This window comes from Bradysia coprophila, chromosome II, assembly GCF_014529535.1.
Source record: "Bradysia coprophila strain Holo2 chromosome II, BU_Bcop_v1, whole genome shotgun sequence".
Classification (NCBI taxonomy): Eukaryota; Metazoa; Arthropoda; class Insecta; order Diptera; family Sciaridae; genus Bradysia; species Bradysia coprophila.
Window position 1 is genome coordinate 8,400,837 of NC_050735.1, and position 15,014 is coordinate 8,415,850.

The following is a 15,014-nucleotide window of genomic DNA, read 5'->3' on the forward strand; positions in this document are numbered from 1 at the left end:
TTTAATTTTTTTATTAAACTTTTTTATTGTTTAACAATTACAAATGTCAATTTGGTTCTAAATAAATAAACGAAATACATTTTTGTTTCTTGTCATTTTAAATACACTTTTTTTTCCTATACTTATAAATACACAATCCGTATAATAATATCCATTACCTCCATTATAGACTTGTTTATAGGTTATTACCACTTAAAAGTACACCATTACAATTAACTCTATGACTAGTAATGCTAATGACTACAATTTTTCAGTTTTTTTTTTAAGAAAAAATATTTTTCCATAACAAAATAGGGTCTCCATTTTCTTTAATTTATTTCAATTTCAATTTTTTTTTGTTGCTCTAATTTCATTTCTTGTGTTCCTTTCACTAAAAATAGTATGATTAATGTAAATGTGAGACGAAAATTAGCAAAAATATATTTAGAATAAGCCAGGGATTAAAACTTAAAAACTTAACACTAAAATGCCAAAAGGATTTCTAATAACAATTTGTGTTTGTCGTGTTTATACAAGTCAATGAAATGAAAGCGAGAAGCTGAGACATTTGCCTTCGGAGAATAAATATTCTTGAAATTGTCGAATTCTTCATTTCGAGAATTTTAGAAAACATTCTAGAAATAATTCTCGAAAATAGACCCAAGCTCATCAAAAGAGCGGTCAGAACGGGTCAGAATCAACTGTTCATGTGATTTTCAAAATATCTTTAGTTTCTATATGTGAAACTGGGTACTTTACTGTTACAAAATATATTCAACTACGATAGGTTGTGTTTTCTTTGACTGCGGAAACAATATGAGGGTTTTCAGCACATTCTTCAACTTTTCTCTTTAACTGGTACAATTATTTTCCGCTACACGTCGTACCCTTCGATGCAAATAGCCAATGTACACTGAAGTTAATACAAATCTTCAACGGATCACAAAGAATAGGCAACCTAAGTTACTAGTGAATTTAAGTGCAGCGTCATGTCTCGTTTGGTACAGTAACCAACGAATTCTATAGATTTGGTGGAATGTGGTGAATATGATAGGGATCGAATTCACCCGAAACTTTGGAGCCGTGGTTTTTTGCGGATTTGCATTGCCTTCAGTGTTATATATAATACATTTTCGAGTTCTAAAATAAAACTTCTTTGAAGGTTTTCATACGACCAATCAAAAGTGACAGCAAATTCAGTATCACTATTCCATTTTAGGTATGACGAATGGATCATGAAAAGATCTATAAATTCTTTTGTCTTTGCAACGTTAGATCAGATGATCAGCTTCTCCCTTTCAATGTAATTTCTGCGTATCAACATAATCAATTTCGAAGCGTATTATGAAGGAAAGGCAATTATACTAACGACTAATGCTCATACAATTTTAACTTAACGGTAAAGTATGATTTACCACTAAAGTGAAATGCGTTTGATCCTTAATAATGACACAAAATACAATTATTGCGGGCAAATTGATTCAATTTGTGAAGATGTGAGTGTATATGTGCGCGCATTTATGTATATATAGATAGGGTCCACTGATCCATTAATTCTTCAAACTTTTCTCTAATTTTTCACATCAATAGTAACACGCTGACTATTTACAATTAATTAACGCAGGTTCCATTTCCTTTGGTTCTATACAACTAAACAGAAAGTATACATGTCATTGCACAAATTTTATTCAAGTCTTGAGCATACATCAATCCTAGTCTTACCGATTCAATTTTGTATTTCAATTACAGTGGTTTTATTTAGTTCTCAACATATTTGACATTTTTTAGAGGTTTTTTTTGAAGTCATCGATGTTCCTAGTCAATAGACTATTATGATAAGAGAGAAAGAAATATTTTGACAAGTACCCCAAGGCAAGTTATAATAAACTGGTCTTCGGTCCTCTCGCTCCCATCGTAACATGTTGAAAGAGAAGCAAATAATTTGACAAGTACCCCAAGGCAAGTTATAATTAACTGGTCTTTGGCTTTTTCGCTCTGATCATAACAGTCTATAAAGTGTTTCCAGGTTAAGAGATTTTGGCTAATTCAAAATTTCATATACTGAGAATCCCCTAATTGACTGAGAACGTCGATGACTTTGAAAACTCTCGTAAATCTAAAATTGTGTTTTATAAAGTTCCATTTAATCCGACATAAAAAAAACTCTGCATCGTCTGCAAGGTTTATATAGGCCCGTACTGACCATACTATAAATTCTGGCGGTTTATGAAGGGCCTTTTATATAATTTTTTTTTTTAATTGTTTGGCCCTTTGCGAATGAGTTTGTATGTATTGCCCCTGTGAAGATTTTTCGGAGCCAGTACGGACCTGGGTTGATACATTGTTTCGTAGAGACCGTCTGTTTACTTTTATTTCAATTATTCCTGTAAGAATTACTTCATTTTACATTTTTAGAATTCGTTTCGTATTTTTAACAACGGATCATCCTGTACATTACATTCTATACAGTGAGAATGCAATATGTCGTTTTTGGAACATTTTTGAATTTTTGCATTTGCTACGATTCGAGAAGAATCTTCGTTCCAAACTATCAGCCTGTTGTCACAATAAAACGTTTGTTCCCTCCGTAAGATTTTCGGTTAAATATTTTCTGTTTCATTTGTTGTTTTAATTTGAATTTTAAATTTTACGTTTCTATTATAATAGTTCCACTACTTGTTTCGTTGTTACCTGTTTATTTTTGATATTTCTCAGTTTACAGTTTTTAGGTACAATGATCGTTAAAAAATCGAAATTATTTGCAGTGCACTGAATAACTTTCGCATACACCAGACGGAAGTAGCTTAAATTTTTTTTTTTTCATTTTTTCTTGTTGATTGAATAAACCTTAAAGACTGTTCTTCAACCCACACATAGAATCCACACGACTATACACTATCGCAATGACATCTATTAACAATAGTCCGTACCAATTTTGTACTCTTTTTTGTGGCGAATAAAAGGCGATTATTTTAACGTTCAACAGATTGCAATAATTTCTGCGTTGAAATCATAGGCGCATAAAAAGCCTCCTCAGCGCTCTAGACTGTTCAGAATTCGTTTTATTTTTCAAATTTAACAACAGATGCAGATTTTTATTGTTCAATGTAACTCCTGATATTTGCAAGCTAAGTAATACTTAAAGAGTTTAAGTGTAAAGATGATGGTCAATGAGGATTTCGAACTAGCAAAGCTATACTAAACTTCTGAGGTATTTATCCACTTCAAATTTGCCTTATGTCGCGACCCTAGGATTTTTACGCGGAAATCGATTTCTTTCCGAAAAAGTCTCTTCGCAATTTTGTAGTTACACATGATGCCAGAACCGCTGATTACTTCAATTTTGAATTATTTCTATTTGTAATGTCAGAACTTTTGTTTCCCTCTGCAACAAACATTAGTTTGATATGCAGTGTTGCTATTATATCCCCACAATTCACAAAAGTTTGCACTTTCAAATATCGACATGGTCTGGTCACGTTTGGATCTCTGAATAATGAATCTTTGAAGGCCTACGAAAGAGTTTTGATATTACCCTATCCGAGAAACGTTATTAGAGTCGTTCTCTGGTCCCTTTATTATAGCTCACAATTGAAATTTAAGGGATGAAATTATGCAACAATTAAGTGCGGGTATCTCAAACATGTCAACACATTTTGAGCAAGTACGCAGATTTCGTTTCTCAATTAGAATGTTTTTAGGATAAAAGAAAAGAATATTTGTTTGGGTTTTCCTATTTTCCCATGGTCCAATTGGTCCCTATGAAGATGCGCCTCTGGTTGAAATATTTGAATATCGGACATAAGTATGTTCAAATTTTTCACACAACTATCAATTGTCGCCACGTAATGTTCTCGTATAAACAGATGGCGAACATTCAGTGTTCACATACAATCCATATATGCACGAAGTCTTTAACAATAATTAAATACATAATGCGGGAATGGATTTTGTGGGTTGGTAATATGTGGAATCTATGTAAATGGAAGCAGAGTTTCTAAGTTAATTCCGTTTACTTTAGCCAAAATTTGTAGCATAAATTTTGATTATTACGTCACACATCTGACGACACACATTTGACGTCACTTCAGGGATAAGCTACTAAGGGCTTGGTATGAGAGGGCTGAGCCCGCTCTGAAATCTCTAGAAAACTGGTTTTTCTTTCATTTTCCTATATAGAAAATTCTTTTCTGGTCTTGAACCAGCCCTGAAATTCATGTTTAGCTACGTTTATTATTACAAGGACTGAATTGTACATGTACACCAAGGCCTTCAAATTTGGCTGGGACTTTGTCGTTTTATTTTATTTAATAATCTGAAATCACGTGCAAATCTTACGCAGAAATTTAGTTTTCAGTACTAAAAGTTTGATTTGAGCACAACTGAGTGATTAATGAATGCCGGGTACGAATTACACATGTTCGTGTGCTCTCAACTGTAGCTTTAACCAATGCTCTTGCTAATAACTTCAGTTCATTACGATCTGGATAATATGTTAATATATGAAGGATATGGAGAGTTTCTTAATTTTTACTGGGTTTTTTGAACTTACATTATATATGAACATTCGGGATGATTGACTATGTATTACCATTGATCCATAAAATTTTCTTTAAAAAGTAAATTCCTTAAAATGCAAACGTCCACAATCACTTAACTTTACCGATATTCTGCGGATCTCTGACATGCGACAATTTATCCTTATTATCGCCATCACGCACTCCACCGCCGCTGTTATGTTCGTCTTCATCATCAGCGAATTGTATGTCGTCCAATTCATAGTATTCATTCAGATTGCTATCACTCGGCGATTTCACGACAGCCGTTTCCTTTTCTTCCGGTTCGATAATTCGTCGGCAATGCACACGTACGGGCGATGAATGCTTTCGATTTTTAGCGGAAAATTCCGCCATCTGAATGACATCGAAGCGATGTTTTCCGCTTTGGTTTTCACCGCACGATGAGCGTTGACTGGAACATCGTTTCGGCGAGTCATCCTCGTTTAATGCATTGGCTGCAACAATTCTACAGATTTCCTCATTTTTCACGTATCTGTCGTCTGGATGCCTCATTACGCTATTAAGAGGTGGAAGGTTCGGTGCCTCATCTTCTGATGGCGTTTCTGTATTGCTGCCTGGGTCGAGGTTATGGTACTTGGGAAGTATCTCTTCATAATGTGGTTCCGCATCATCCTCTAAGTCTTTCATAATGTCACCCTCATCAAGTGGTGGTATCCACACCTATAGATTAGTAGGTAAGATGTGTTAGTAATGTCGACAAAGTGCTAATTGCGGTAATCGCACTTACAAGATATGCTGGATCCATTCCTAAATAACTTCCAGGTGCAGCGCCTGCATTCATTACATTGTAGTCGTAGTAGTCAAGTTCGAAGTCCTCAGGATTAGCCAGAGAGAATTCTGATCCGGGTCCAGCCAACAATTTCTCGCGATTTTTCTTTTCTTTGCTTTCTTTAACGTTTGTCGTCCGTATCCTTGCAGTACTGGCTAGACTAGCTGCCGGCGAATAACAACCCTAAGCGAAATGAAACAAATGTTGAAAAAACACATCAAATCTATCGAGTAATTCTGGTGGAATAAATACATTCGTTAACGTAGCGTTACTGGCACTTAATTTCTTCAATCGTCTGTTACTTCCGCTCATCGAATCCGTATCTGTTTCGGTGGTGTCCTCTTCCCTAACTGGACTCACATCATTCGCTTTTTTCCTTCTGCCATTCATGCTCTTCGTATCACCACCCATTAAACACTTTTTTATGGTTTTTCTCGTTGGAATGGGTGTGTCGAGGGGAGTTGACGGCAGGCTAATTGAATTGTTACATGGTGACGGTGACAATGATGCTGATGATTGTTCTGATGAGATCTCATTTGAATTTGGTGTTTTGCTATTTTGCGAGTGCGGATTATGTGGATCATTTAATGTTTCGTTTGTTAATGTGTGGGAACTTTCAATGCTAATGTCGTCCTCGCTGGAATGGTAAAAGGTAAATTAAATTGCGTTTTTTATGGACCAGAGATTAGACGATGGTTCGTTGTAATTAAATGTTTTCGGATGAGTTTGGTTTTTTTTTTTTTGACTGAGAAAGTCAGTCTGAGCCGACAATTTATATCGTTTGAAGAGGAAATTAATTAGCGAACCTTTGTGATTTCTGAAAATTATTGTCCCCACTCTCTAACGCTTCTCCGTCCACACTCTCACGTAAACGAGAATGTTTCATTTTACGTCCAATTCGTGGTCGCAATTTGACTAACGAAACAACCTCTGACAATAAGGTAGACGTTGAGCCGGCACGAGATGCAGCCCGTTGTTGTATTGAGCTCAGCGACGCTCGTGGTGTGTGAGCTGGTGAATCCAATTCGCCAATGCTTTCTGCTAACTGATATTTTCGATACCGACAGACATATTGAGCACCTAAAAGAGGCTGTAATGTCATTCTGGTCGCCCAGCGTTCGGTCGACTCCACTTACCCAATAAGGCACTAACAATTATTATGACACTTGCGAATAGAATTGCAATGATGTGTACAACAGTCAGTTTCATGGCAATGGGTGATATGTCGATTGGCATTATAGCCCGACTTGTCACCGATATGGTGACATTCGATCGATCCGTTTCTGAAACGAAGACCAAACGTTCAAGATTCATATTACTTCGGAAGGAGTGGGCATACTCACGTATTTGTTGGGCGTGGGTCAAGAAACCACCTTTACAGGATTCGCCAAGCGTTGACAATTCGTTCGAATAAAATTCCAATAGAATTTGAGATTCGGTCGATATGACTGCTTGAGTTGGCTTATCAGTTCCACCAATATACTCGGCTATTAGCTCAGCCGCTAACGAGTCACCGTCACGTATCCGTACGTATTGCGACGGGCAAATTAATCGGAAGAAATCAATGCTGAATCGAATTCGATGACCGTCATCAGCCTGAACAGAACAAATTATTTTTCAAATTGCCACGCAAAATTGATTTCGCGCTATATTTACTTGTATCAACCAAAATGTACGACCGGGACAGCTCTGAGCCGATGAAGCTATCAGTCGTCGTGGCTTTGAAAAGCTTAAATGAACGATACATCCACACCGACATCCTGGTCCTATTTCAGCCTTAACTTCGGGACGATCGGCTGGTAGATCTCCCATGAAAAAGTTGCCATTTCCATACATGCATTCCCAAGTGGCGCCGGTAACTGGACCACCACATTGTTGACTTTCAACTGCCGGACCCTGAAATAAAACGTATCGTTCAGGTTACTTTCACAGGATATTTAGCACAGGTGAAAAGGAAACATAATTGTGGTTGTGTTGCAATAGGCAGACACGTTGAACATGAATATTGAAATAATTGTCTAGACAAACGATGTTTAACGAAATCCAATAGCCATAATCTCTAAACCATATACAAGGAATTTTCATTCCACGACACACCAAAAATATGAAAATCGAATTCCCACCCACACCAATTAGCAGTCTGCTGAATAATTTAGGTTGAAACATTCAACCGTGTATATGTACCGGAACAGCATTGAAATATTTGAAAATCCGACATTAGTTAGCATTTAAATTTCATTAGTTTCAACAAAAGGTTTAAATCCTGTAAATCTTTTGAACATATATGCGGAACGGGAACATTATTTTCCCGTTCGAAAATGATGGGAAACACCTCACTTGCAGTTCCAATTTGCATTTCATTTCGCTTTTATTGCACTAAGTGCTGTGTTATCGCAGAGCTTTACCTATAAAATGTAACCACACCAACTACACAAAAATTACCACAACAAGTTTGGTCCAGTGACATGTGAAATAATTATTTGTTTACCGAGGGGAGAAACAAGGAAATTCCAACAAGAGCAGTGTTTGCGGCCAGAGCGAAGCGTAGAAGTGAACATAACTTTTTTCATGTGTTCAGGGCGGATAAATGAATACGAGTTACGCGGGCAAATAAGTGAATTATGCGGGTAAGTAAGTGAATTTTGCGGGAAGAAAGATGAATTCGAGAGTGAATAAATTAATGGACAGAGACGTCAACAAAAAAAAAGATACGAAGCGAAAGTGACTGTACGGATCTTCAAGCCGATCTAGACTTACTGTCGGAGTGGTGTAAACGGCGACTATTAAACCTGAATGTGAAAAAATGCAACACGCTCACGGTTACTTATAATCCGGATAAAATTGACTTCAATTACTCAATTAATGGCGAAGGTACTACCAGAGTCAACGTTAAAAAGGAACTTGGTGTGGAATTCGACAAAAAGGTAAAATTTAACCATAACGTGACCCGCAAATGTTACCAGATGATTGGATTCATTTTGGTGTCGGGGAATCTCGCACACGCGATCATAGTATGCGTCCTTTTACGACATGTAACGAAAAGTCATGACTGTGCGAGATTCACCACTTAGAGGTGAATCTCGCACACCATGAGTTTGTGTGGTGTGCGAGATTACCCTACCCCTTCATTTTCCGAAAGACGAGAAGCTTCAAGAACCCGAAAAGTATAATTAAACTGTAAACTGTATGTACGCACTCGACCCGAATACTTCAGTTCTATTTGGAACCCTTATTACACCAAATATATCGAGCAACTTGAGAGAGTTCAAAGAAAGTTTATAAGACTTTTATTCTATAGATTCAACTAGGCAAAAACCGATTACAAATCAAGGCTGAAACATCTTATGATGAACTCACACGATGTTTTCATCACTTGACCAACCCGAGTTCTTTGAATTTTGACGGAAATTTGTTATTTTTTCTAATTTTTTTCTAATTTCGCTTTTTTTGTAATAATGTAAACGATCGCTTGTAATTGGGCACGTGGCCTGTAAGATGATCAAATAAATAAATAAAAACTAGAGATTCTCATGGCATATTAGAGAAAGAGCTGACGTTTTGCTGAATGACATTTTTAGTTAGAAAAGCCCCAGCACTTTCTCTCCACTGAGGAGAAAGTATAACTTTTATAACTGGAGCTGACTGTTTATGTTTTCAGAAGTTGATGGTACAGTGAATCGATGTTTTCGTTTAGTGGAGAAAAACGGTTAATCACACCATGCACACATAAAAAACGTAGTGTTCACTTCTGGTAGAAGGAAATTCGAAATTTTCTTTTTTCTCCCCTCGGTAAACAATGAACTATTGCTCATTTGACGAATATTAAGCAGCTACCTTCACCAATACAAATTTTGTATTACCATGCCCAGTTTATTTCTGCAGGTACAAATGCCGTACAGTTAGCAGATGAAAATACTACATGAAATAAGACAACGTTCAAAAACACCAACAATTGCTATCATCATAATTCACCTTACAGCTATTATATAGCGACATATATATTCTGCAGCTATATGTTGGTAAACGCATATTTTCAAAAGGGAAAGAAAGCTTTTGAATATTTCATTGCATGAAAATGTTCACGAGCTTGAGCAGGTTGAATTCACATATAGCATCCATCGTTGCTAAGGTATGTATAGGTATAAATTCAGTTATAATAAATTGTTCAAGGGGGGTGAAAAAGAAAACGTAAATAAAAAGAGGATACATTTGGCTGGCGGTAATAGTTTCAATGCACGCAAATTGGATTCGTTGCATATCCTCGATTCGAAAGCATTTTAAATTTGCTTAAACATCGGTTGGGTTAGTAAATGCTTCAGGTGTGTGGGGAATTTGTAGCTCGAATCAGGACGAAAACATATTTTTTTCGTGGTGTCGTTCTTTCGTGCCAAAAAATACTGTCTGTCACAACTCTAGACACTTTAAGAAGCAAATGTTAGATGCAAAACTATTTCTTGTTGGTTAAGAGAACTCACTAACAGCATTTTTATGGACAATAACAAGTTCAAACCACAACTAGAAGCAATATTTTACGAGGAAAGTTAGGTGAATAACTGATATCTCGCCTAAATGTAGGCTAGACTGCTAGACTAATGTTTACAGATGTACGTATGTGTGCAAATCATCGTGTTGGTGTTACTATACATCATACGAGCCATTCCGTGTGTACGTCGTTGCAGCCATCAAATTCTTGAGATCCTAAATTTGAGAATTTTTAGGATATTCTCGCTAGAAAAAATCGATCTGGAACTTTGTCTGACTCGGGAATCGACCCCAGATCATTTTGGTGGAAGTCCATCAGCATATAAGTATAGTTAAGCCACTGAGCCACCCTGAGTGATGGGATATTTGATTTACGTTGATTCATCAAGAATGAAAAATCATCAACGTGTCCAATCATCGGTGTACCGGTAGCATTTGATTGGTAAAACAATATCGAAAGTGCTATGATGGTACCACAGCTGTAGACTTTGCCACTGCTTTTTTACTGGAAATGTTTCGATCTTCATGCGCGATTTCAGGACATTAGTAGCCGGCTGGCTGGTATTTCCCGGTAACATTTTTATTATTTAATGATTGTAATTCAAAAATTGTTGTAGACATGCAATGGCTGCAATTTAATAGAGCTGCGTGTTATTGACCTTCCCTGCTAGACATCATTGTATGTTTGTTTGTTTTTTTTTATATTAAGGGTCAAGAACATGTAGCACGAAATTTTAATGTTAAAGTTGATGGCGTGATGATAAATGCATCCAAACATAAACCCAACAGTGATTTTTGCTACTTTCTTTAAACGTACCAAGAAGTACATTCGATGTAACGATTCAACTAAGCTCTGATTGTTGACCATTTCCGTTCGAAAAATCGAATTAAAAGTCCTTCGAAGGGAACCACTTCTCAAAGTCAATCAGAAAATTGGCTTTTTATATCTTTTGTGCCACGATTCCCTTATTCCTTTTGAAAGTTTACCAAAAGTAAATGGAAAAAAATATTGAATCAATCTACAAGAGTACTTCAGTGAAGGGTCAAACGTCTGATCTGCTTTCTGTTTATAAGCAATCGTTTTAACTTTGAATAGCAAATGGTTTTTATGTATATCATCTTCGATATCGTAGTTATGGCCACTCGGTCGTTATGTTGTATATAATCATTTCGTCTAGGAAATTTCATTATATTGAATTAAAAATAGAGAAAATCAATAGGACATATTCGGCAGCGGTAAATAGAATTATGCCTCAAGTAGTCGTACTACGTCTACAATGCGTATATAAACATATTTCCAACGAATTATCTGAGCTATTTTCATATTGAAGACGAAGAATTTAATAAAACAAATTGACTACAATCGCAACTCAGTAATAGCATCTATTGGTCAATCAGACGTTCCCTGGTATTTATGCATACATAATGTGATGTGACTGGAAATGAAGACAGTGTTAGGGTGGCTCACACTTTACGTTGTATTTAATTTTAAAACGCATGACCCCAGGTTGATCAGGGAATCTTTGGTGGAAGGAACTATTTTTTAAATATGTTTTTCACATGAATGCTAGCGTGATTTTTGATTTTTGGGGTCTTTTACATGACTTTTCGAATGTACGGTTGAAAAGCAAAGTGAACCATTGATTGGGCCAGTAACATGGTTGTATTTTTTAAGTTTCAGTTTCTAATTATCAAAATGTCTGCAATTGAATTTTTCCCAACTAATCAAATGACGCAGTCTAACTTCCAAAAAAAGAACGAAGAAATTTTTTTGAGACGCGGCATCAAATGACGCAGTCTAACTTCCAAAAAAAGAACGAAGAAATTTTTTTGAGACGCGGCAACTATATATAGGCGAGAATTTAAGTTTCTTTCCTTTGGCCTGTATCACCACAAATCCTATTCTATCTTATTCGCGCTTAAAATACGAGCAAAACGAGCTATCACTCGACTATGTAACTTTAAAATTGCCGGAGATACATCGTTTTGAAGTTGGTCATTTTGATAGAAAATGCACCAAATTAACGTTTTCCAAACAATCAAAATCTTTCAACTTACTCTGTATGTTTCTATCTGTCTATCTGTCTATCTATCGACGGTCGATCTCGGAAACTAGTCAGCCAATCTCCATGAAATTTTGCAGTAATTTTGCAGGGTAGGCTAAAAAATGAAAATGTGATACGCCATTACCCCAGGAAAAACCAGAATTTTGTTTTATTGGCCTCGAAGTGGTTTCTGAGTGTGGTTTTCGAGGGTCGGGAACGCGTTTTCGGCTGTAGCTTAGCTGTATTGAAACCTACAGAGGCGTGCGACCCATCAAATGAAAGGTATTCGTAACACGATTCGAACTAAAAAATAATTAAAAAAATCGGGGCAGATTCGTTTGAGCTAGAGTGATTAGAGTGACCAAATTTTGAGCTACTCGAGCGTAGGATGAAAGGACTAATATTTTTTTGGGTTATGAGAGATAGAGAATTACTTTCTTCGGCAAAGTCTCAGAGTTTTACGAGTAGAACAGAGGGGCATATGTGAAAAATGTCGAAAGTTGGAAATGAGTGGGTCAATTATGTTTTTAGAGGTATTTCTTGAATGGTGACAGATAGAGAGTTACTTTCTTCGGCAAAGTCTCAGAGTTTTACGAGTAGAACAGAGGGGCATATGTGAAAAATGTCGAAAGTTGGAAATGGGTGGGTCAATTGGGGTTTTGGAGATATTTCTTGAATGGTGGCAGATAGATAGTCAAATTTTCGATTTTCGTCAAATTTTCTGAATTTCGTCAGATTTTGGAATTTCGTCAAATTTTCGATTTTCGTCAAATTTTCAAATTTCGTCAAATTTTCGAATTTCATCAAATTTTCGAATTTCGTCAAATTTTCGAATTTCGTCAAATTTCGTCAAATTTTCGAATTTCGTCAAATTTTCAAATTTCGTCAAATTTTCGAATTTCGTCAAATTTTCGATTTTCGTAAAATTTTTGAATTAAAACTGTTATAAAAAGCAGTGTTGACTACACTTCTAAAACGACTGATATCTCAACAAAAATCTCTTCGAGAAAAGTGTGACGCAGTCTTTGAAATACAATTTCTAAAATGAATGATATCGCTAGAGTTGACGCTTTCAGCTTCGTTACGCAAAAATTAAATTTTACACCCAATTAGTTCAAACAAGCTGGCTTAGGTTTTCTCATCATCTGCCAAATAATTTTTACAAAAACAAATTTAGACTGGTAACAACTAAAATTTTACCAAAAAAATCTGCGTCGCATGTGGCAGATAAATTTTCTTGCTGTTCCTGAACTACATTACTACATTACCAGTTTTGGCAGTCTTCCGCCAGCAAATAGTTTCTACTTAACAAATCTAAGCCTTGGCTAACCACATCAAAATTAACTTCTTTGAGAATATACATTGTAGTAGGCGTCTCACGTGTCAAATATAGAATTCACAACTGTCACCTGACAAGTACGGAGTAATCGTACCAGCAGTGTACGGCTCACGTGTACATTGATGTACGGATAAAACTCCCAAAAACACGATAAGACCAATGGTTTACTCATCCGTAAATTGTACATTTAAAACGTACTTTCTATGAGTTACTCGCTAAAATTGTGCGATAAACATAACCTAAACAATTTATCATGAAAAATGAGCTGCCGAAATTAGCGCGAAGCCGAGATCCGTTTCTTTTTTGTGTAAGGAATAGTTGGAAGTGTAAGATAGAGTACAAAGAAGTCACGGCACCGGCACTAAGCCAAAATCAAAAAATGTTTCGAAAATACGAATACCATTTGTTGAACCGTCCATGAGTTTTATGATGCTTTATTTATTTATATTGATGCGACAAAAAAGACTGCTCACAATAGTGGCGCAGCCAGTAAAAAATCGATCTTTTCATATAAAAAAAAATTACAATAAATAAAAATCATCAATTTTCTTCTTCCCTAATGTTCCCAAAATGCAAGCGGCATTTCCACGTTGTATCGCGATTGATAATCTTTGTAAAAGATAATCTTTCGATTTAGCTTCACCAGTTGCTTTTTTCATTAAAGAACCCAATTTGTCTATGAATTTCTTTGTTTCTGGGCCCATACAACCTAGCGTCTCGAAAGCGAGTGGTGTTAGTAAATAATTTTGTTTTAGAGAAATATAATGGTTATGCTTATGTCTCTCAGCTTTGTCTGCTATTGTGCGAGCTTTCTTTGAAGAATCATTAATATAAGAAGCAGCCATAGTATCCCTCACAGTCACATCCCACAAGAGTGATTTACCATGACTCCACGGTATCAACGTCATGCCGTCTGGTCTTTTACCATCATCTCTTGACACACCTGGGGGCTGTATAATATTTGGGACACCTGCACTAGAGAAAGCATGAGCGAAGATGTTATTCATAGTATCATGTCTAGCAAATTTTCCTTCTGCGCATTTAGCGCAAGATAGACCATGTAAACCATCTCTTTCTACCATTTTACCGCAAATACATTTGTGTTCCTCACATAATTTTGAACCTACTCTAAGTCCAACAGCAATTCTGGCAGAGTTGTTATCCAATAACAATCCCAATTGACTCGATGGGATCACTTGCAGCCACTTTGAAGATTCTTTAGTTGATGACGCAAGTAATCGTGCACGAGTCCTAAGATCACCATTTTCAAACAACTCATCGAATTGATGTTTGATCTTCGGAAGATCCCAATTCCTTTGTTCTTTTTTAAGCGTATCGGTTTCTGGAACAAAATTGCGTGGAATTTCATCGATTAATTGTAAAATCTGATCATTAATTATTTTTAAGTTAAACTTTTGGAGTATGACATCACACAATTCTGACGATGAATAAACAGATGATAAATAGGCCGGTATTGCCAAATCCTCGACTCTCCTAATACCTATACCACCATAAGACAAAGGAAGAGATGCCTGATCCCATGACAAACCTTCTAATCTCACATTCGTAATAGTTTTATGAGTTTTATCGTTTTTAGTATCAATCGAAAGGTAATTTCAGTGGCCTTATCGAAACGAGCCCCAGAGCCCCATCTTGCTGTGCTTCGACTATGACCTATGACCGTTCAGAGTCAGTGGTTTAACGTATGAAAATTCTACTCTAATTCCAGTTGCAGTGATGTCAAATTTAATGTCGCTCATATGAGGTATGCATTTACATTGACTAATCATGTAAAGCACAGTACATACGTAGTTCAAAAT

General features: G+C 36.3%; 1 protein-coding gene and 1 long non-coding RNA gene across 2 annotated transcripts in view; one reads left to right on the top strand and one right to left on the bottom strand.

Annotated features, from left to right (window-relative positions):
* LOC119070809 overlaps positions 1-15,014 on the top strand; it is a 531,393-nt gene that overhangs the window by 510,018 nt on the left and 6,361 nt on the right. The window lies entirely within an intron of this gene.
* Positions 1,926-15,014, bottom strand: part of LOC119070127 — an 84,902-nt gene continuing 71,813 nt past the window's right edge. The window contains exons 9-15 of the mRNA XM_037174451.1: positions 6,985-7,224; positions 6,672-6,924; positions 6,465-6,611; positions 6,135-6,408; positions 5,581-5,965; positions 5,287-5,511; positions 1,926-5,219 (exon numbers count right to left, since the gene is read on the bottom strand). Of these exons, the coding sequence (XP_037030346.1) occupies positions 4,629-5,219; positions 5,287-5,511; positions 5,581-5,965; positions 6,135-6,408; positions 6,465-6,611; positions 6,672-6,924; positions 6,985-7,224 (2,115 nt within the window). The 3' untranslated portion in view covers positions 1,926-4,628. The remainder of the gene's footprint in view (positions 5,220-5,286; positions 5,512-5,580; positions 5,966-6,134; positions 6,409-6,464; positions 6,612-6,671; positions 6,925-6,984; positions 7,225-15,014) is intronic.